At 41.6% G+C, this 22,959-nt stretch overlaps 3 protein-coding genes and 1 non-coding gene across 4 annotated transcripts; 1 reads left to right on the top strand and 3 right to left on the bottom strand.

Annotated features, from left to right (window-relative positions):
• Positions 1 to 280: 280 nt before the first annotated feature.
• selenof (selenoprotein F) lies at positions 281 to 7,333 on the top strand. The gene is made up of 5 exons (XM_023414809.2): positions 281 to 391; positions 1,525 to 1,692; positions 5,201 to 5,264; positions 5,796 to 5,845; positions 6,062 to 7,333. Exons 1-5 carry the CDS (start codon positions 344 to 346, stop codon positions 6,191 to 6,193), a joined length of 462 nt encoding a protein of 153 aa, XP_023270577.1. The 5' UTR covers positions 281 to 343; the 3' UTR covers positions 6,194 to 7,333.
• Positions 7,334 to 8,357: 1,024 nt separating this feature from the next.
• On the bottom strand, positions 8,358 to 12,350 carry cldn18 (claudin 18). The gene is made up of 5 exons (XM_023414807.2): positions 11,123 to 12,350; positions 9,495 to 9,659; positions 9,235 to 9,385; positions 9,013 to 9,126; positions 8,358 to 8,822 (listed from the first exon to the last, which is right to left on the bottom strand). Exons 1-5 carry the CDS (start codon positions 11,340 to 11,342, stop codon positions 8,726 to 8,728), a joined length of 747 nt encoding a protein of 248 aa, XP_023270575.1. The 5' UTR covers positions 11,343 to 12,350; the 3' UTR covers positions 8,358 to 8,725.
• Positions 12,351 to 12,584: 234 nt separating this feature from the next.
• Positions 12,585 to 14,330, bottom strand: LOC111661303 (transcription factor Sox-14). Its single transcript, XM_023414823.2, has one exon. The coding sequence runs from the start codon at positions 14,298 to 14,300 to the stop codon at positions 13,563 to 13,565; it is 738 nt and encodes a 245-aa protein (XP_023270591.1). The 5' UTR covers positions 14,301 to 14,330; the 3' UTR covers positions 12,585 to 13,562.
• A 7,949-nt stretch (positions 14,331 to 22,279) lies between these two features.
• Positions 22,280 to 22,351, bottom strand: trnap-ugg (transfer RNA proline (anticodon UGG)). Its single transcript has one exon. It is a non-coding gene; the product is annotated as a tRNA-Pro (tRNA).
• Positions 22,352 to 22,959: the final 608 nt, after the last annotated feature.

The raw sequence follows: 22,959 nt of genomic DNA, 5'->3' as shown, positions 1-22,959 counted from the left end.
GATTGGACCCGATTAACAAACAGACCTGAACTCCGACAGCAGAGGTCGCACTTCCTTCTCGAACCACGACAACAAGTAGAAGCGAGGAAGAAATTACAAGTCGACCTTGGCATATGCCGAAACTCAAGTAACATAAAATTAAATGAAACTAGTCTTAATCCGTCATATATTCTTAAATATATGTATATAACACTCACGTAGGATTTTAGTTCAGCAGACGTGGATCTTGATTTAAAACAGAATGTGTCAGTTATGACTCTTAACGGTCAGGCGCGACGGGGTTTCCCTTCAGTAAAAAACAGGGGTCCTCGAAGCGGGTTTCACTAACAAAGCAGGCTCCAAAATGTCGGGAGAGGTGTATCTCCTGTGGCTCCTCTCGCTTTTACAAACGGTGAGTTTATTAATACAAAAACGAGCAATTGTCGCCGCTTTCTAAAGTGCTTTGTAATTAACATGAACGGGTGGCGAATCCGTCAGCGGTCTAACGTTACGTGCAGTTTTGTGAGCCGCATCCTGCTTTGCCCGCAGCTTCAAAATGACGTGGCTTAACCTCAGAAGCTATGAGTCTTGATGGTGAAGTGAAGCTTCCTCGGTGTTTTGTTTCAGCTAACTGTCTTTACTTATCCCCCTCAATACCTGTGCCCTGCTCAGTTAGGTGAATCCTAAACTTCTGTAGTCAAAATAATATATATCAAGCAAACGTTAATGTTATAGGGCAGCCCGTATTAGCAAGGATAGAGTATATCCTGAAAGCGAAAGAGCTCGTGTTAACATTACTTGGGCGCGTCTTTATTAACTTGCATGTCCAAGAAAAGCTGACCAAACAAACTACCCAGCAGTCTCCTGTTATTCACTGTCATTTGGACATTTTCAAAAGTAGTTATGTACTTTGTTCTTCTGTAGTAAAGATGATGAACGCACTTCAGACTAAAATATCCTGTCAATTGGCCTACCTGCTTACCCACATTCTTATCAGTCAATAAAATCTCTTGTAACAACGAATTGTGCTGAAATTATTAATAGTCAATCAGCAAATCATCAAATAGAAATCAAGTGAAAATACCCGCATTGCGTTTATATAGTATTACATGTGTTTTCCCTTTGTCATAAATCAAATGAATGTTAATATCGAGTAACTTGCGGCAGACATTTGTCTCTAGATTTAACTTTTCTTAATTAAATGAACAGAAAACTTGGTAGATTAATGGATGATTTGACATTGGCATTTTAGATGCAGCACTACTGTCCTTAAAGCCACCAAAAAGTAAACCCTGCATTGGTTGTATTGAACACACAACTGTTTTGTAGAATTTCTCATGGTAATACACCAGTTTCATTTTGGTTTCCATTTCAGTGTTTCATTGCATTTTTAAATGTTGAATACTGTATAAGTTCCTAATGTCAGGCTTTTTAATCAGTCACCCATTTTGATTCCGGGCTGTGTTTCTGTATATGAGGAGTGAGCAAGCACTATGATTTTTTTCACCCTCTGTATCCCTTTTATCTCCTCCCTGCTCTCTCCAGCTGTCGGCATATGGTGCCGAGCTGTCGTCGGAGGCATGCAGGGAGCTGGGCTTCTCCAGCAACCTGCTGTGCAGCTCCTGTGACCTGCTTGGGGAGTTCAGCCTCACCAAGCTCCAGCCTGACTGCCGGGAGTGCTGCCAGCAGGAAGCCCAGATGGAAGCGCGCAAGGTAAAGGGAACAACAAAGCTCACCAAACAGACAAACAGAAAGTAATTGCCTGTCTAGATTCAGTCACAACGTGGAGCATGTTGCAAAGACCTTAAAAGGAGATTCAGTGAGACTAGAAGAAGTGTAACCAGCTACAAGGTTAACAAATTTGCCTGCAGTAAAATGAGAAAATGAAAGGCACTTACCATTTGTGCTGCATTACTGAGATTTCATAAAACTGATGATGCACAACAGTTCATTAATTGCGGAGTCTTGAGCTTATCTCTACGCTGTCTCTACTCATTTACTGTAGCTCGACAGAGGATGGGCTCCTCAGTGGGTAGTAGTAGCACTCTGAGGACCGCTGTCAGAAAGTACCACGTTTATTGACAGGGTCACATTCCCCAGCATTTGAACTGCTACTAAAAACAACCTAGTTTGAGCCTTCCTGTCACTGGGTCTGTTGACACTGTTTGCTGCTGTGTGCCAGATTTGAGCTGCCACACACAAACTCTGTCACTAGCTGTCAATCTTTCTCTCTCATGTTCAGAGTCGAGGCTGCTTAACCCCAGTTTGACACTTCCCGTGGGGTTGATATGTCAAGTTTTGCAGTAACAACCTCTCTGTAACCAGTGAAGAGGTGTTACCGGGCGCTCATTGCTCTGGTGATTACAGGAAATTCAAAAGGACTCCCTGCTGTGCCCTGACGGATAAACACTGACTGAAGTGATGGTGGAAAACAATGTAATTTTTCTTTGATTAAGCAAAGCCCCCAGAGCGTGTGTGGTATCCTAGCAACAACACCTTGGAAAAGTGCAGTGCACACCTCATTACACCTCTTGATGATAACTCTGCTTTAGACAGACTCTTAGAGGAGAGATTACCCCTTGCTCCTCATGATTTGAGTGAAAATGTCACTTAGAAGGGCAATTGGCTGTCTCCAGCTGCACTACGAGGGTACCAGTAGAAATGACAGTGTCACTAAGCACATTTTCTCCTCAGACAGCAACAATTATCTGCCTTAAGAATTCTTTGAGTCTCGCAATTGACATCAGTGCCGTGTCATTAAACCCCCTGAGAAATGGCGTATTGTGCAGCCTAGTCGATTAGTAAGATTCACTGAGCATGGAGGGCATTTCGGTTACTCATTTTCAAATGTGTGCTTCTCTGCTGAGCACCCGCGCATGGCAGCACCTCAGCTCCCGTGGGTGCCACTTAACTGTATGTCTCCGTAGAGGGGGAAAGCCTTTCTGAGAGTCTCTCATGCCCATGTGGTGTATGGTTGGTGACAGTAAAATGAAAAACCTTTAAAGCCTTAAAGGATAGGTCTGACAATATTCTATATTTTTCTTCTTGCCAATAAATCCCATGAAAAGACCATTCCCACCAACGCAGTGATCCTACTAACAAGGGTTGTCTGTGTGGCTAAGGCCCAATAGCTTATCACTCTGTTGTAGAGCTCCACTGTTGTCCAAAGACAAACCAACACCATCCTAATGCCGTATGTAACTTACTTGAGAAACAGTTGTCCAGCTGAAAACAGTCCTCACAAAATGCACCATTGACTTTTGATTAACACTATTCCCACCTGTAAGAAATTTACAGTGGATCTGCAGGTTAAAAGTTTTTAAATACTTTCAACTCAGCCTTTGGAAAGTATTAAGTCTTAAATTTCACCTTTTTTGGGTGTGGTTGCAGGCTGTGGGAAAACATTACACATGTTTAAATTACAAATGAAACAGTAGACTGTGCATTCAGCAGGCCGTTCACTTGAGACTTGAATGAACCTAATTTAAATAATTTTTAAAAAATGGATTACTCCATACATCTATTTTCTGCCACTTATCAGCTTCCGCGTCAGTTAATAGATTGATTATATTATTATAATGTACAGCTGGGAACCACTGACAGAAATGTGACATGTCAAGAAACTTATTTGAATAAATAAGTTATAATAATAATAAATTGTAGGCTTTATTGTCCCTACTGGTTGTATGACAACTGTATTCTATGGTATTATGAAGGTCTGAATTTAATTTAATGAACCAGCAAACCCTGTATTTATTGGGAGACGGACTAAGACAAATAAAATCCCTTAAACAGCATCTATTGGCATTTAAAGTCCTCATTGTGCTCTCAAATATTACAGGTCTTTGTTAGATTTAAAAGGGCAACAGCTGCTGCTCATATTTTATCAGGACCTTTCGTTTCTTCTTAACCTTTTGTCTCGTCTGTTTGGTTTATTCTGTTATTGACACTACTACATCATTTACATTTTATGTTTGAACATTTTAGGCTGTTGTTAACATATTAGATCCCTGCCTCTGTCTGCAGGTTTTATAGCGCTCCATAGAGATTAAGACGATACATTGATGGAGTTATAGGCCCTGTTCAGACCTGGCAATGACTAGAGCATGGTCCAATCATAAGTGGACAGCTCTAAGCACGTCATTTCACATCTGGCATTAGAATACGTTTCCACATGTGCATCAAACACAGCGAGGAGTGAATGATTGCACTGCACACAGCTGTACTATGGAACAAGGTTTTAGCCATTTGATATAGTAAAATATTTTCAGTTCATTATGAAACTGGGAGGGGGGGGACTAATTAGACTGTGGCAGAGGACGTCAGTTGAGTAGGCGATCCTACAGTGTGTGCGTTCACACTGCTAAAAGAATGTGGCCACATGTGGCCCACACCACCTCCTGGGTGATCAGATCTCAAATACATCCTCAATGCATCTTGGGTGCATTCACACCTGTACTTAAAGCTGACCACTTGTGTTCAGATCGCCCAAGACAGATGTGAATGCCAGGTCTGAACAGGGCCTCAGAGAAAGTCATACTTTAAATGCATGCTTTTGGTATTGAAGTCTGATAGACAGGGTGACCCGCTAATTGAGTGCATTTAAAAATGTTAAAATGCTCCATATATGACTCCACAATGAGTCCATGTCGAGACAGCTATCATTTGTTACCTAGCTTTCAGTTTTCAACAGTGTAGTGTTGTGACTTGTCTCTGATCTGCCATGTGCGGTGAGGGAAAAGCACAAAAATCTAATTACAGCAGTGCCGAATTGTTTACAGAAACACAAGGGAAGAGAGGAAGAGGAGAGGATCTTAGCTGCATGCTGAATTTAATTTGCTGTGTGAACCAGGCGACCAGACCATTTACCACTCTCCTCCCTGAAAACAGCGAGCAGAGCATGGGTCTGAAATACTGCTGCGACACTCCAATTTCCTCTAACTTATTGTGTATTGGTGCTGGAGGTTTGATTACAAGTGAGCCCTGCACAAACCACCATCCATCAGCCCTGCTCCATATGCACAGGCTCTCAGTTTAATGACCCCCAAGGAGTCGCCCGGACACGTTTATGAATCAGTCTGCCTGAATCAAATTACTCCTCCAGGCCAGGCTTCCCACCACCAGCAGGGCCAGTATTTTCTGTCTCTGTGTGCGGGCATTGATGTGTGTGGGGGGAAATCCTCCTCATGGATTACCTTACACTGTGTTTCTTTGCACACAGCTTTATGCTGGCGCCATCCTCGAGGTGTGTGGATGAAAACTGGGGAGGTTCCCTCAAGTCCAAGGTGAGTTCTCTATTGGGATATGATTCTACTGTGAATTTGTTTTGAAATACCTGCTTTTTCCTCAAAATTAGCTTGTGCCTTGGGTTATTCTGTGTCTTAATCAATGGAGATGAGTGTAAAATATATCCTTTTGAAATCACTTGTTCCAGTAGGTGGTCTAAAGTGCCTGCGGGCTGGTTTTCAAACAAGCTTTTGAAGTTTTTTATCCTGTGTGTCTTGGGAGTAGACCTCCCATCTTTGCTTGGTGTAACATTTGGTTAATTCAGTGTCAGGTTACGTTGATGGAGTTACTGCAGCTCGCCTCAGTATTGGGGGGGGGGGCGTCTGGAGCCCTGTCTGTGCCATATGGTTGTCGTTTGTTTACTTCAGCTGTAGCATCCTGTGTTCTCAACTGTCTCCTCCGCTTTTAACGCCACATTCTCAGGAGGTTTTGTAGTTGTCACTAATTACAGACCTCGGTACTAAAATAGAAAGGCTAATTGACTGATTCATTACCCGACATTTGTCTCATCGGTGTGTTTATCTCCTCAGCTTTTGTCAGGAGTGAAAAGCCGAAGATGTTCAAGGGTCTTCAGATCAAGGTAGGGATGATGAATTGAGTTGATGCTGAACCAGAATGATATCTGATATAAACCCATTAAGCTTCATCTGGAAAAAAAAAATGTCTAGGAAATCAGATTATGTTGATCAGATGACTCACAAACATTTCTCTGAATATTTTTCATTTGTATTGAGGTTAAACCTGCCTCCTTAACACTCCTCCTCTTTTTCTCTCTCACCCCCCTCCCACACTGCAGTACGTTAGAGGCTCAGATCCTGTACTAAAGCTTTTGGACGATAACGGGAACATCGCTGAAGAACTCAGCATCCTCAAGTGGAACACAGACAGCGTGGAGGAGTTCCTAAGTGAGAAATTAGACCGGATATAGACACAAATCCAACTTTCTTTTTTTTTTTTTAAGTCTTTAGTGAAAGGGTCAGTTCCTCCAAATTTAAGAAAAACATGTTTTATAACTTGTTCTTTTACATATCTGTGCAGATAGTTTCTGTTTTTTTCTGGCTGGGAGATGTCAGTCTCTGAGATTTGTGCCTCCTCTTTCAGGTGAATTAAATTTTGTTTGTGGCGCTCACAGTACAGAAAATGACATTTTAAAATATTCATCGGCAGCTTGACTTTCCGAAACTGTGTCCTGAATACTGTAGATTAACCACCTAACACGCTGTCAACAGTATTCATCGGAAACTACTGGAAGAAACAAGGAAACGGTTTCTGAAAAGATCTGTAGCTGTAAATGTAATTTTCCAATGTTTTAAGGTCCACAAATGAAATTCCATTCACCTTATTGTGTTTATGTTGCAGCAGAAATCTCAAGAGACAGATCTTTTTAAACTTGAGCAAATTAACAAAAACTTATCAGCATGGTTCGAGACTACAGGGGCAAGCTAGAAAATGTTTTCTCGTACTTTGGGGAAACTGACCCTGAAGTTATTTACCAGTTTGTACACAACTCGGCCTTGATAGATGGTTGTTAAATGACTGCTCTCTATGACTGTTTTTGTATCTGAAAATCACAAATTTCTTGTCTGGATTTTACCAAATAACTTATGAGTGTAAAACAACATAATCAGAGTTCAGAAGGACAGCACACCTAAATAATGATCAAGATTACAGATGAATCATGTTTGAAATCCGTTCCATGACGTTTGAGAAGACCAATAATACATCATGACCTGTTTTGTTGTTTGTCTGTGGGACTTTGTGTTCCCCCTCTGTCTGTCTGATATTCTTGTATAATTATTTTTTATAACGCTCAGCTTTGTGACTGATGGGATTTGTAGCAAGACCGAATGGATCTTAGTTTCTTTCCACATGCAGATGTTTTTGCTGAGACACATATTAGTGAAGACCTCACAGTAAACCAGTGTTGGGATGTGAGGTCTGATGTATATTTGTGTTTTTCTGCATCTTCTGCTTTGAATAGAAACTGGAATTGTTTTGGACGCTTGTTTTTGAGGTGGAGGTTTAAATATGCAACAATAAACAAAGTCTCTGATGGTCTCTCTGCCAATAGTGCACTATTTAATTTCATGGAAAGTGCCACAGAATCTCATTATCCCTGAACAGACGACTCCCTCCTAAGTGGCAGACTTCAGACCGAGTTGAAACCAAAGACATGGGTGTGCTGATATCTAGTGGTGTGAAACGGCATTGCAGCTCGGTGCTGTGTTTGCGGGGCACATTGCCTGCAGGTTTACAAGATGAGCTCAGAAACAAGCTTAGTCATCGGGTTGCTAATTTTGGATGTAACCTTGAAGATGCCCTCAAGACATGTTTTAAGACGTATACATTTATTTGTGTCTTATCTGGTTTTCTTCGTACAAAAAAAGTTCAAATACATTATTTAAAAATTCTTTAAATTTTATCTTATTGAAAAAACAGACCCCTCACCCAAATCTGAATCTACATCACTGTGCAGTGAGGGTCCAAGTGGATTAACTAAAGAAGCACTCATAACATCCCTGAAGCCAAAGATATATCTGATATCTAACTGAAGTATCACTCTTCCTGTATTTGTGAAGAAAAGGCTTTTTGGCTCTGAAACGATCTTTAAAAAAAAACCTCAGATGAAGAAGCAGATCTTCTGAAGGGGAGGCTGCACCCGAAACCATCTTATTGCTTGTTTCCAGTACAGAAATATGAAGCATGAAAATGTAGGATGGACTACAAAAATACTGTGTATCACCTCAAGAGACTCACTGGCACAGATCCATCATCTCTTGCGTTTTTCACCCTGTTACTCCCACACAGCTTCCAGTCTCCATAAGCAAAGGCAAGTAAAACAGTCAGACTGTTCGGATTCTACCTTCCATGTTGACAGCTTCTGTCTGAGGAGAAGTGCTATAAGCAGTTTAAATATAGTAAATCACTGCTGCTACTTGACTACACATAAAAAAAAAAAAAAGTGATGTTGACATGAATATATACTCGTTGAAACGCCTTCACTCATTCGTCCTAAAACAGCTATTTCCTGTTGGTGCTCAGGAGCTGGTACATCCATGTTTCATGAATTGCATCATTTATGACATTTACAGAGTAACTGGAACCTCTTGACACGTATTTCAGAAATCAGTGTTTTATTTCCAAACATAAAAATAAAATGATTGAACAAAAACAAAATTAAGTAAAAAAAAAAAAAAAAGCTTCAATTACATACAGTCTGTGCTTTTATAAATATCTTGTGACCAGTAAGAAAACTAAATATTTTGCCACAACTCTTTTTTTTTTTATATATATATATATCTGTTGGGCCTGTTTGGATGTGAGACAGTATAGGCTTCTATTATCAGACAGTAAAGATCAAATGTGTATATGAGTAAAAAAAAAAACATCCAAGAATCAAATGGCTAAAAATCACACACTTCAGCAAAAACAATTATCAGTGCGGAGGCTGCGGTTGAAGTTACACATAGTTCTGTTCTCTCTTGCCGCCCTCTGAATGCTGATCACCCGGGTCGGTCTTGGTGCGGGACTGAGGTTTGTAAGCAACCCCGGGGTAACTGAAAGGCAAGAGGACAACACGTAGCATTTAGGTAATTCTATCATGATGATGCATCCTCTGTCAGAGCACGTGAAAAACACGTGATACAAGTAATAACTGAGCTTCATTAGGTCCAAAACAAGTTCAGAGCCTTCAGCAGCCGTTCAGTTCTGCAGAGCTTACTGTCAACAAAAATCTGTTGGACTCACCGTTGCTTTTCATCTTTCACCATTTCCCTGAAAGCCAGTGACTTCAAGACGCCACCAATGAGCAGGACGCCCCCTCCTATCCAGGCTATAAACAGTGCAGGGCCAAACGTGTATCTGGTGAAAACAGATAACACATTTCAGCAAAGCACGATGTAGGTCCAAGCATGCGAATGATATGGAGATTGTAAAAGCAGAAGCAAAATAATAATTGTAATATCCTACGTGGGTACTCCTCCCATTCCTCCTCCAAGTCCTCCTCCAAACCCCAACCCTTCCTGCATCATTCCTCCTCTATAGTTGGAGTAGGTGGACAACCTGTAACTGGCCACGATCTGATTGGCGTACATAGAAGCTCCTGCAATGCCACACACACCTGAGGGAGGGGTACACGGGGACAACGACAGGAACTCAAAGACTCATTTACTTCACAGAGATACTGTTAATATATTTTTAGCTTTACTCATGTTTATTTAATTTTCTACCAGAGATGATGAACATGATTCCTGCCGTGAGGCTCATCTTGGCCTTGGTGGTGTCCTCCATGCTGTTCATCGTGAGGCACGTCAGGGAGAAGACTGCTATCACCGCCCCGAGCACGCTCAGCACCACACCCACTATCATCAGGGCTCGCACAGCCTGGAAGGCACCTAGTGGGCAGAAAACACACACTCAGACGTGTTACATTAGTAAAGCTAAGCTGGACGTTTCTGATTTTAAAAATACTGAAGTCATGAGTCCATATTCTCCCGAGCCCAGGGTGTCAAATACATTTCACATGGATTAAGTTCTGATGGGGAAAAAGCAGAATGATTTATTCTCTGGTGTGATAAAAGTCATTAATGTGATCACATTGTGTCTAAAGATACTGGAATCAGCCTATTGAAACACGCCATGTGTTAGTTTTTGAAATTGTAGAGTGTAAATGCCCTCGGGTTAGTAACACCCTTACATTTCTAGAAAAATACAGAGGATAGCAGCAGCTGGATATTTCTAAGACTAATGAATAATTCATGTCCAACTTCAACAAACAAACAAAAAAGATTCAGAAGATTCTTCCTGTTTAATCCTCATTTAAAAAAGATGCTTTAATCAAACTGTTGTACAATAATCTGCACTCTGACCTTTATTTAAAATTGAAATTGTTTATAAAGTCCTCAGCTTCGCCAGAAGATGATGTGATCACCAGTGAATTTCATTTGATAATGTGGTGAGTATTTTCTTGCAGTAGGTGTGTTGCAGGAACCTGCCCTTTGCATGTTGTTTGTTCTGTTTCTGATAACTGTGTTGACCAACTCTCAGTCTGGCCGTCCATTATAATGACCAGAACGCACTGTAACGCAGTGCAAATACTGATAGGAGTGGGCTGGACATGGGAACAAGAGTTTGTAGGAGGACAACAGAAACTGAGACATATATTTTTTTAATTTGCTCTTAGTAGTTCTACAAAGGAGAAGACTATTGCTTTCAGCTGTGTCTGAAATAATTAGATTTTCCTTTCAACACCTTAGTGAGATAAATTCCTTACAGGTTTCTTCCTCCTTTTTTAAAATTTTTAATCTCTCAATATCAGCCTCAAGTTCCCCTTTTGCACTCCAAAGTGTTTTAATCTCTTTTATTAACCCTTTAAACTCATTTTTATCTTCACAATTTCTCCTTAATTTGGCTTCAAAATCTAACAAAAATATTTCTATTTGTTGTTTCTTGTTGCAGAACTTGTGAAACTGAACGAGACTCATCTCTGCAGCTTAAAAACCTCCGGTTTTGTCATTTGAGGAGAGCGAGTTAGGCCCTCTTGGATCTTAACAGGTATTGAAAGAACCTCCTCCTCACCCTGATACTGGAAACCTCATCTTTTGAAACTGTTTAGTTACAACTTTTGAAAGTTGTGTTAGTCACTGTTCCTGTTCCTGTGATCAGAGAAAGCTAAGATCTAACAGTAGGTTAGAATAAGAGTAGACATGGGAGAGCCCGGACTGTTTGGATTTCCTCAGTAAGAAACCATCATGAAACTGTGGCCTTGACAGTGAAAGAGATTAGTTTGAATATGTTTCATTATTAGGACATCAAGGAAATGAACCTACTTTAAATAGATATGAGAGTCATGTCCTACCTGAGAAGCCCAGGATGCCATAGAGCGGGCGACACTCAGTGAATCCAGAGGACGCTGTCTCACAGTCCTGCCACAGACCCTTGTAGGTATAAACAGACGTCACCACTTCCCCCTGCCTGTCCTTGACACTCCACTTGTTCATGGCCGTGGCCGCGATGAGGGCTGCGGCACCGATCAAGCCCAAAATGAATCCACCGTTCTGCAGAACTGATGGCGCCATTGTGGTGTTCTTTCACAAATCACAAAGAGTACAAGGGAAGCACAGTGTGCGTGTGTGTGTGCGTGTGTGTGTGTGTGTGTGTGTGCGCGCACGCAGTGTGGTTTGTGTCCAGTTTAAATAGCTAAAGATCCCAATACCCGAACTATACCTGCATATAAGAATGCGTCGAAGCAAAGGTGAGCAGGTGTGTGTTGGTCAGGCAGAGAATGAAACTGGGCAAAGTGGCACCTTGTAGTGATGGTGGCATTGGGTGGAGGCGGTTGGGTTTCACCCAGTGGGTGATACAGTATTATGGGTTGGGCTACCTTGTATTGAGAGGTGTGGACACAGTGGCGATAGGCACACCTGGCACCTACATGAGCTGAACTAACCGTTTAAATGTAAATACAGGAAACTGAATCACCGACTCCATCGCGCTTTCAGTGTTGGTCCGTGAGTAAATTATAGTGTCATTTGCAGTGTCGATGAGAAAATGATGCGTCACTGCAGAGAGACAAGCACGCAAATACACAGAGATGAGGCAGAAATGAGTGTGTGACTTTATCATGTCTGACTTAGTGGGAAAAAATAACACATGTGACGATAAGGGATTCTCAGTCATGCACAACATGTAAAAGTTCATATCAGGCCTCAAAGTGCCGCTTTAATATTGAAGTATGACAAGCCAGACCAGTAACATTCAGCCTCTTCCCACATCCACAGAAAGGTCAGAGGTCAAGCTCAGCTGTAGAGCTGCATCCCTGGACCTGTGGACTGATAAAGATTTGGTGTTTTGCTCAAAGACTCTTCAGCAAGATGAAACCTCAACAGCTTCAGGACTTTAAATCTTTAAGTCTCTGTTCCTGAGGCGAAGGTGTCAAGTGAAAACCTTCTGACTTGGTCCTGGTGTCTGAGGTTTTAAGATGCTGACTTTGTAATTACCACATCCCCAATTCATGTCCAGCTAAGCTCACTTGTTGCATTCTGCTCTGTGTTTTCTAAAAAAAAGCCTTCACCCAAATATAGGACTGATGATCAGCAGTCAGGTCTTGTTGGAGGTTAGATACAGGACATTGAGACAGAAGAACAGAGGTTTCAGTGTGAGGACTCATTCCCTCTCACTAACTGTGAAACAAAAGCTACCTCATATGATTCAACTTTCCACCTTATCACTTTGTCAACAACTGGGAAGGAGAGAAGTTTCTATTCTTCTCTTATCATCAGCCTGCCTCGCTCTCGCTCTCGCTCACACACACACAAACACACACACACACACACACACACACTACAATACTCATACAGCAGTCACAGTCAAACACGATGGGAAGAGAAAATGTCATCTTATGTCCGTCCAGTTTCTGTGGACTTCTGCTTTTTTTGCATGATATTAATATCAGTTTCTGTTTTTGTCTGAGTCTTTGTCATGTACTTTATCAGGAGATTAAAAGACAGTTTGTTAAAAATAACCAATCATTCATTGAAAAGCAACCGACTTGGGTGGTTAAATGTTTTTTTTTTCTGAAATTAATTTGAAAACAACGTGTCTCAAAGAAAAAAAAGACCAATTATAATGCAATGCTTTTTTGAAACATTTATTAATTCCACAAAAAAAGGGCCTGTATACTGAGAGGTGATATTCTCGGGGACAAACAGGTGTGACTGCCCAAATATAAGAATGTATGAATCAAAAATACAAAATTAAACTTAATGTCTTTTTTTTTTTTTAACCTGGATAAATAAACATGCCAAACAACACCTCGACACTTGCAAGCTTCCTTATGTCCACAACAGCTTTATGTTCATCCCACACAGACCTCAGCTGTTGGATTTGATCAGGGGGACTCTCCCTTTTTCTTTTTTTTTTTAAAGAAAAAACTGGTTTGAATTTATTTTCTTGTCAAAAGAGTAACAAAATAGCATCTTCACACCACAGTCTCCACTCTGTATTTACACGGGATAAGGAGTAAGAGAGTGTGTGTTGTGGCGTGTGTTTGGTGCTCAGCAGTGGGGCGCATCATCAAACAGCTGTTGGTGGCAGTTTGAAGTGTTTTTCATCTCTGCGGAAACACTTTAATTTTTCCCACGGGTTATTAAATATGAGTGAACAGTTTTGCTGTGATATTTGTGGGATGAAAATGTGTGTTGCAGCCCAGTTCTTTTTCTGTAGTCAGTTTACATGGGGAGGTCCTGCATGTGCGCAAACTTTTCGCGCTCCGATCGTGCGTCTTCCTCTCCAGTCCGTCACACGCTGGAGCTGGGTGAAGTGTAAGAGTCCATGCCGCTCTTGGTCATCCCTCCAGGGAAGAGGATATACGCCACCTGAGGCTGTAAACTGGCCGCAGACCACGCGCTACAGTTACACGGCAGCACGTATCCCGGGCTGGAGGGTGACGGGTGGGTGTGGGTGTGGGTGTGGGTGTGCTGTCCGGGGCAAGCCAGACCCCCAATCCCACCGGTCTGGTACCCAAAGGTGTGCGCGCTGTAGGGCAGAGAGCCTGCGGCCAGAGTGTGCGGTATCTCCGCCATCCGCTGGACAGCTCCGGTGCTGAACTGCGCCACCGGCTCCAGCAGGGAGAAGGACGACGAGGAGGAGGCGGGAGCGAGGAGAGCCCTGGCTTTATCCCCGGGGACGAGAAAGGAGTCCATGGAAAATCCCTTCAAGTGCTCCGCCGCCTCCCCGAGCAAAGACGGCAGCGGGAAAACGAAACGGTCCCTCTTGAGGAGACTCTTCGGTTTGCGCCGGGGTCTGTACTTGTAGTCCGGATGCTCCTTCATGTGCTGAGCCCGCAGCCTCTTGGCCTCGTCGATGTACGGACGCTTCTCAGAGTCGGAGAGCAGCTTCCACTCCGCCCCGAGTCTCTTGCTGATTTCAGAGTTGTGCATCTTCGGGTTCTCCTGGGCCATCTTTCTCCTCTGGCCTCTGGACCACACCATGAATGCGTTCATGGGTCTCTTGATGTGATCTAAAGGTTTTGCCATTTCAGGAACTGGCACATTAATTAAAGCACGCGCCGATCCTACTTTAAAGGAAGTCACCTCTCCAAAAAGCTCATGCTCCTCTCGTGCGTAAAAGGAAAAGTGACGAAGAAGTATCAAAGATGGTTTGAGTTAAGAAATATTTTCTGTGCCTTTGTCAAAAAAAAAAAAAAAAAAAAGTAGAAACTATAATTCCAGATTGACTGAAGAACTTGCACCAAGTTGAACTGAAAACTACACAAAGCGCAAAGCCTGGGCGCATGAATGGGAGTCACACGGGACCAAGTTGGAAGCTTGTTATGGATGATGCTGGGCATGTCAGCCACTCATCACCACACCACTGTCACGGCGAGCCAGGCCAATGGGAATGAGAGACCGCACTGTAATCCCTTCACAAAAAGTGACTGTACAACATTTCTGAGGGACTCCTCTCCAGCGGTTTAGTCTCTCCAAAGCTACCGAGACGAGCAGGCAGGGAACCAGGGGAGAAAGCCAGCTGCTGTATAACATACGCAGAAAACTACTAATTAAATGGAAGTTATTTTCCACTGCAGCTCCACATAGCCCTATAATGACCCATATGGCTCATTTGCTCAATAATGAGGTCTATTTCAGAGGATGTTAGAGGAGGTTTCTGTTTGTTTTAGTCATTTGAAACCATCTCTTTAAACCAGGGCCGCATCCAAGATTTACTGAGGTCAACAGCATACAGGAAAAAGAAAGTCTCTAAATTTTGTTCTTATTTAGATTTTTTGTAGGTAGCTGTTCAATTTTTTCCGAAAGTTTTATTGATTCTTTCAAGGAAAAACAACAGCACTGAGCTAAAATGACCAGATTGTGCTGCATAGTTCTTTCCAGGAAACATTCAAGGGAATTATTAAGTAGATTGAAGATCAGCAAAATAAAGTGGTATTGGTTTATTCCGCCAACATGAAAGTCTAAATGTTGTTTCGGAGCTTTCTCTGGGCTACAAGGAATAAATCTGAAACCTGGTGGAAAATGGGTGGAGAGATAGTGAACCTTTAGGTTTTTAACAGCAGAATGTAACTTTCTAAAAACAGATGACATGACCTTACATATGACCCCACATTAAAACTAAATAAAATGTGTGTAGGTTCTCGACTCCAAACTCCAAACCTTCATCCATCTCCCAATTTTCACTCTTACTTTTTAAAAACTTGCCTTTAGACTCATTTAAATTCCATCCCATGATGCCATGCAGGTGTCTTATATATTAATATGTGTACAAGTGGCTCACCTCTCCATCCTCCATCGTCTACAAAATCAATACCAATCACAGCCATAATTCTCTGGCCCTGGGTGACTCCATTGATTGTTACAGTTTTCATAATTATTTTACCTTATCTGATCAAATATGTGCTTTAGCCATCTCGTCTGTTATTGAAATGACATTGATGGAGAAATGCCTGAGCAATAACTTAACGATGAACTATACGCAGTGTACTGTATGTGTACTCAGGTGCTCATGGGTAATAACAGGGGATTACTGTATATGGAGTATATACTCAGGGAGCTCATTTTACAAGGAGGAATTCAATACTGACTCTCTGGGTGTCTAAGTGGGAGCTTCCAGGCCGCCTCAAAGGCACCCAAAATGGCTTCTGCAAAAAGGATTATTACCATGACAGAGGCATGATGTGTTTCTCCGTTGACAGAGCTGTGGCAGTCGGTTGAAGCTCCGAGTTTAGGTTTTGGTTGCGGCGATAAACTTAGATATCAGGCGAGGAGGAGGCCTTTATTTCATTTACCTCCCACAATCAAAGGCGCCGTGGGCCTCTTCAAAGGCAAAATAAATGGACATAGAAGATCCAGTGGTGCGCACTGTGTCAGTGGTGGCGATGATAAGATGTTTTCAGAGAGTGTTTTTCTGTGGGTTTCCTCGGAGCAGACGGGCTGGAGGGATAAAGTGACTGACGGCAGGGGTCAGACAGCTGATCTGTCTCCTCATAGCTGTGCTGTTATCTACCGTGCTGTAGGTTCAGGCCTGGCACACAGGAGGCCCCCACCACCACACAGAGACAATGATTACTTCCACAGAGGGACCATGTTTTAGAGAGTTTACAGCAGCGCAGAGAAAAACTGTCCCAGAACAACAACATGACAGGAAGGGCAGTTTGAGGAAATGATCTGTTTTTCCTTTATTTTTATTCTGCACGAAAACTTTCAGCTGAGGAAAAAAACAGAGAGTATGTGTTTTGTTGTGTACTTGTCAGTGTTTGGTTTGACTTCTAAGAAAGGGCAGCATTTCAACTCTGGAGAGATGAGGGTGGGGGGAAACGGGTAATAAGAAAAACTGCCAGCAGCACAAAATGGCTGTCGTAATCCGGTTATCCCCCGGGCTCTAAAGATACTGGTCCTCTCCTTAGGAGTCTATCTTTTCTTCTTATGTCAAAACTGTCCTCCATGCACTCAGGTGGATTAAGGAGTCACACTGTAGAAAGAAATTGACAGGTACAGAAAGACCTGGGGGTGAAAAGGAAATGAAAGATGACACAAAGAGGCAGACCGGGCGCTCCGGCCGGGGGAGTGTGCCAACGTCTGACAAGAAAAGAATCTATCAAGTCAACTTCACGCTAGAGGAAAAAATGTTGATGGTTCCTACTAATTTACTGCATTGATTAACTGAATAACTATTGGCAAATGAGATTAGTGATTACATATCTCTTCGTCTTGTGAAATGGCTTTTCTTTCTGTAGATGACTGAAGTGTTTGACAACTGTATTGTTCACTGATCTTGCTGTAAATCTGACTCAGGTTATATTGGGTTTAATGGCGGCTCTGCGGGAGGGGGCATTATTAAAACTCACTCAGAGTAGATTACATTCTAGATACATCACATATGCATATCATCTCGTATTGTTGAAAACGACCTCAACAAAAGGCTCTACTTTACGTTGGCTGTTTAAAGTGTAGAAGGGGAAGCAGCTGCCCAGTTGGCCTCCAGATGAAATGATAGCCTATTTTGAAAATCCTTTAATCATAATAATCTACAGAGAATTCAGAAAGTGTTCAGACCCCTTCTGTTTTTTTCACATTTTGTCATGATGCAGCCTTATTTCTGCAAATTTATTAAAAATGAAAAACTGAAATATCCCATTGACATCAGCGTTCAGATCCTTTGCTATGACGCTGAAATTTAGCTCAGGTGCCTCCATTTCTCTTGATCATCTTTGAGATGTTTCTACACCATGATTGGAGTCCACCTGTGGTCAGTTCAGCCGATTGGACATGACCTGGAAAGGCACACACCTGTCTATATAAAAAGTCTCATAGCTGACAATGCACATCAGAGCAAACACCAGGCCATGAGGAGGAGGAGCAGCCTGCAGAGCTCAGAGACAGGATTGTGTCGAGGCACAGACCTGGGGAAGACAATAAAAACATTTCTGATGCACTGAAGGTTCACGAGAGCACAGAGGCCTCCATTATTCTTCAATGGTAGAAGTTTGCAACAGCTAGGACTCTAGAGCCTCGGTAAGAGAGGAGACCAACAACCTGACGGTCAGTCTGAGCTCCAGCTTCCAGGAGGGCCAACCATAACTCCACCGATCTGGCCAGGTGGAAGCCTCTCCTCACTAAAAGACACATAAAAGCCACTTTGAGTTTGAAAAGAAGCACCTAAAAGGACAAGATTCTCTGGTCTGATGAAACCAATATTGAACTGTTGGTGTCATGTGAGGAGGAAACCAGGCACCATTCAACACCTGCCTGATACCATCATCATATATCTGGAGAGACCTGAAGATGGCTGCCCACCAACAGTCCCCATCCAACCTGACACAGCTTGAGAGGATCTGCAGAGAAGAATGGCAGAAAATCCCCAAATCCAGATGTGCAAAGCTTGTCGCATCACACCCAAGAAGACTTTGGGCTGTAATCGCTGCCAAAATGCTTCAACTAAAGGGCCTGAATACTGATACAGTTTCAGTTTTGCTTTTTTAATAAATGAATTTCTAAAATTCTGTTTCCACTTTGTCGTTGTGGAATATTTATGACGTAGATTGATGTGAGATTTTTTTTTTTTAATTTTAGCCTAAGGCTGCAACATGACAAAATGTGAATAAGGTGAAGGGTTCTGAACACTTTCTAAACGCACTGTAAGTGCAGAAACAGTATTTCCAGCTTCTTAGTTGTGGATTTTGCTGCTTTTCTCTCTTCTATTTGATGTGAACTGGATATATCTCGATATATGAGAACGCTACCTTGGACTATGGTCATTTCTCTCCATTTTCGGATATTTCATAAACCAAACAAACAATTAAATAATTAAAAACACATTTACAAGTTTAATCGACGCAGAGAGGAATTGTAACTTGAAGCCCAATCATTTTAAACATGATAACTTTTCATGCATCTTACCTAATTATGGTGCCACTGTCGGAAATCAGCTTGTCTACATGAAAACAAACAAATCTATATTCTCTCAGATGGACATCAGTACACTTGATCAACAGACGGTATCGATTATTTGAATATGTTTTCATTTTCTTATTTGTTTTTCCATGGAAAACAGTATTGACACTGAATGGATTATATGGATTATACTGTAAACTGATTCAAAATAACCTGGGATATTCATCAGATTTCAGATTCATCAGAGCCACCTCTCTAATTAATCTTTTCATCCAAGCATATGATTATTGACACATACATTCAAGTTTTCACAGAGGAGGCAGACTTGATGAGAAGAAGGCCGAGGCCCCCTCCCCAGATTGGTGTGTTGTGCTTTTCTTGCACATCATGGTGAACCTAAAAAGAATGTACTGATGTTCCTTTCAAAAAAGTACAAATACACACTTTCATGGAAATCAGCCACTTGATTTGAGTTACTCAAGTAAGATGAACCTACACCAAGCCTGGAACTGTATCACTGAATACCAGTAAACTGATGAATGGGTTTCCATCTGATTGTGTGAAAGTTCAGACACACTCATACTTCAAATTTTGTCATTTCAGCTCCAAATAAATTCACTGAAATCCAAAAACTGCATTCAAGTCATACAAGAGTTTCTGACACTTCTGAGCAGTCGGTTAGGAAACGTTTCAGGGGGAAAATCCCCAAGATTTTCATTGCTCCGGGGGGGGATTTCACTAAATCTTGTGCTTATTCTCATGATGCTTAGGAAAAGTAAAGCAGTTTTAATAGCTTTCCCCTTGACACATTGATGGTGGAATATGCTTTGGCTCTGTGGCAGATAGCTTCAATCCTGAGAGGTTGAGAGAGAGAGAGAGAGAGAGAGTGGGGGGAAGAGATCTGCTCGTCTCTGCCTGCCAGTACACTTTCATAAGGCCCCATCTAGGCTAAATTAATACACTTCCTCCAACATCTGAGGATAAAACCTGAGGGCCACATTATCAGCCAGCTTGTAATACAACCGAGTCAGCAGTCAATGAGATACATTTGCAACCAGGCATTTGTCAGCGACTCAGTGCCACAGAGGCAGGGGATTTAAAATGTCCTGCAGTAAATTAAGTGCTGCTTGAAAAGTGAAAGGTGCCGGCTAAGCAGGCGGCCGCTTACTTTAAATGACAGACTGGTTAAGGGGGTGATGATGGTGTGGTGATGGAGGGAGGAGGAAACTCAACCAGGGGCTTGAAGCTACTTCTGTTTTTCTGATTCTGGCTCCCCTGCATTTTATACATTTACAGAAGGTTTGTGTGAAGGTTTTGGTGAGAGAACAATAATTACGACAATGATAATAACAATTATTTATATAGCACTTATCAAAATCACAGATTACAAAATGCCTCACAACATAAAAAAACACATATGTATTAATACACATACACACACATTTGAGAGACAATTAACCAGAAATAAATAAAGTTACAAAAATAAGATTTTAAAAGCACTTTCCCCTTCAGTCTTACAGCTCGACATGAAAACTGTCAGTAAGTTCCTGCCCGAGGACTTCAGACTGCGTGCAGGTTGGTATGGGGCTAATGATTCATTGATGTAGCCTGAGGCCAGGCCATGAAGCGCTTTAAAGGTAACAAGTAAAATCTTGAAGTCCATTCTGTAGCAAACTGGTAGCCAGTGTGAAAACATGTAAGAGGAATAATATGATCCCTTTCCTTACCTCGCTTGTCTTTAAACTAGCTGAAGTAGTGCAGGTTTAATATTGTAGGAGAAAGAGGCAAGAGAGGACTGTACTTGTACGTGCCGATGCTGGTCAGGGACAGTTATAGGGATTTCAGTTTTCTCTGAATTTAACTGAAGAAAATTTGCAGACATCCAGTTTTTAATGTTGATAAGATATTCTCTAAATTGATCTATTAACTATTAATTGAGTAATAATCATCTCGCTCTTGTGCTTCAAGTATGAAATGATTGTTTCGACATGCTTTATCATATTTAATATTACACTGTCCACAACATGATGAATGAAAGGATTATATCATTTTTGAATGGAGTTTCTTAAATACAGGCAGCCACTTTTTCCATTCATTACTGTATGCTGTATGAAAATCACCTTGCAGAGACTTGAAATTTGCTCCACATGGTCTTTTGTATTTGACAAAGCTGTTATTGTTGTAAAAAGACACAAAAGAAAGGACTCAACTTGTTGCCTGTATATTAGAGCTCTTGTGGTGAAAGCACAGTGGTGGTGCCAGCCAGGAGCAAAAGCCCATTGAGTTCAGAAGTAAGCACCGAGTGAGCACTCACAAATTAAACCAACAGCAACAGTCCTGTACACACTCACAGTTTGTGTTGTGTTATTGTTGTGCACAACTGCAGTGGAGATGATTAAACCAGTACTCACAACTGCATGAGCCCGTGATCATAATGTACTGTAAGTCTGAAAAAAAATAAAATAAAAACATTTCTGTCCCAGAAAGTGGAAACAACACAGGACATGAACAGACATGAAAAAAACACTGCTATGGTCCTTTACCTTTATGTCTCTCACTTGCTTCTTCGCTCTGAAGAATAGGATTACAACATCCATTTAAAAAACTGGGAATTACCAAAAACTACCATTGTGATTCATAGCAGAACAGGAACCCAGGACAAATTAAGAGGGTGGGTAAAGGAAAGAGGCACTTAAAATATATAGAAACTCACCCCCATAGTATGAAGCCACTCTACAAATGACAGAGATGGCGCCACTAAGAGGCTTATGGAAATAATGGAAGTAGTGTAGCTCCTGTGGCGATGATATGCTTGCTGTAACAGAAAGGGAAAGAGACTGGTATTTACCGAGATATCTCCTGGACTCGTGTTAAGCAGAGCAGTGGCTGTCCTGAGCCAGACCGGAGGGAGGGGAGCAGAGATGCTGTCACAACAGCAAGCTCAGATAAGCCCCTACTGGGTGAAGAAAGAAAGGCATTAAGTGAGCATATTTTTTTAAGTCGTTTGATGCTCCTCCAGCGCCACTGGAGTGAGACTGTGTGCAGAATAAATATAGGCAGGTGATTTAAACCCAGAACATATACCTGTTCAATTATAAGCACGCTTTTTTTAGCTCTTGAAAATCAGATGAGCTTCCTCTTTGCACAGGTTATGTGGAGTCTAAAAAGAGATGAACTGAAAGAGGCCTCAAAACCACAGTGCCTGAAATAGTTTTCTTTATCTGTCCTCTATCTTATCTGGTAACATCTTGTGTTCGGTGAACTAAGACAATATCTCTGCTGCACGAAAAAGTGGGCGACCACTCTAGAGCTAAAACGTAAATGTATGAAACTAAATTATCTGTGTTGTGTAGATGAAAACGCACCTCATGCAGAAACTAACACATACAGCTACCATATACATACACATTAAAAACAATAAACAGAAACCCCACATTGTAGTACTGCCAATGACCACAAGAGATCGGTATAACAAAGCTTTATAGACGGGTCCGATTAGGAGGTCACTTCTGTAAATCTGTTTTAGCAACAAAACAAGGGTAGACAATGACATACGTGCAAGATAGTATTGCTTACTGTAGAGTAAAATGTGAATCATGACAAAAATTGGGCTCGTCCGGGATTTGAACCCGGGACCTCTCGCACCCAAAGCGAGAATCATACCCCTAGACCAACGAGCCGCATGCAGAGAACGTTAGCAGTACGTACTATATACTGTCTTCCGGTACGCATTATAAATATTATAAATATATATCGTTGTTTATATTATATTCTATTTATACATAAAATTGTCAATTGCTTCATTAAAAGTGTAAGATTTCAAAACATTACCCGGAATTAGAAAGGATGACGCTGGTTAACAGTTCACGCTAGCAAGCTAACGTTAGCTAACTTAGCTAGCTAACGTTAGCTAACGTTAGCTAACTCTGGTCGGAAAAGAAAGTTCCTGACAGCTTCCAAATGATCTTAAAATGGCGAGGGGCCCTTGGTAAAACATTAGCTGTTACAGTCCGTGCATAAATTATAATTCTTCTGAAGTTGTTCACGTTGTATATTGAAAAATATCAGCTTAGCCTACTTGCATAATTTCATTGTGCTACTTGTTACGTGTTAAGTGCAAATGTATGTTGACGTTTGTGAGCTTCATCATCCGATGCTGCCTTCACGGTGTTAACGCTTTGCTTGTGCTATTGTCCCATTGAATGAGGACGTGCACATCAATTCAGCGCACCAAAGAGTCGGTTTGTTCCATTAACCAACTTTTACAATGAAAATTGAATAAGGAAGT

The sequence above is a fragment of the Seriola lalandi genome, unplaced genomic scaffold (genome assembly GCF_002814215.2).
Source record: "Seriola lalandi dorsalis isolate HSWRI2012SDOR001 ecotype SW California unplaced genomic scaffold, Sedor1 jcf7180002054542, whole genome shotgun sequence".
NCBI lineage: Eukaryota > Metazoa > Chordata > Actinopteri > Carangiformes > Carangidae > Seriola > Seriola lalandi.
The sequence above is the reverse complement of the archived record's forward strand: the minus strand, read 5'-3'. Positions and strand labels throughout refer to the sequence as shown.

What these genes read in the sequence shown, in the direction of transcription:
- LOC111661303 (XM_023414823.2), bottom strand. Translation starts at nt 14,300, where the DNA reads ATGGCAAAACCTTTAGATCACATCAAGAGACCCATGAACGCATTCATG.
- cldn18 (XM_023414807.2), bottom strand. Translation starts at nt 11,342, where the DNA reads ATGGCGCCATCAGTTCTGCAGAACGGTGGATTCATTTTGGGCTTGATC. An exon ending in GGAATGGGAGGAGTACCCAC is followed by an intron (nt 9,127 to 9,234) that starts GTAGGATATTAC and finishes TGTTTTCACCAG; the next exon opens with ATACACGTTTGGCCCTGCAC. An exon ending in GTGAAAGATGAAAAGCAACG is followed by an intron (nt 8,823 to 9,012) that starts GTGAGTCCAACA and finishes CTTGCCTTTCAG; the next exon opens with TTACCCCGGGGTTGCTTACA.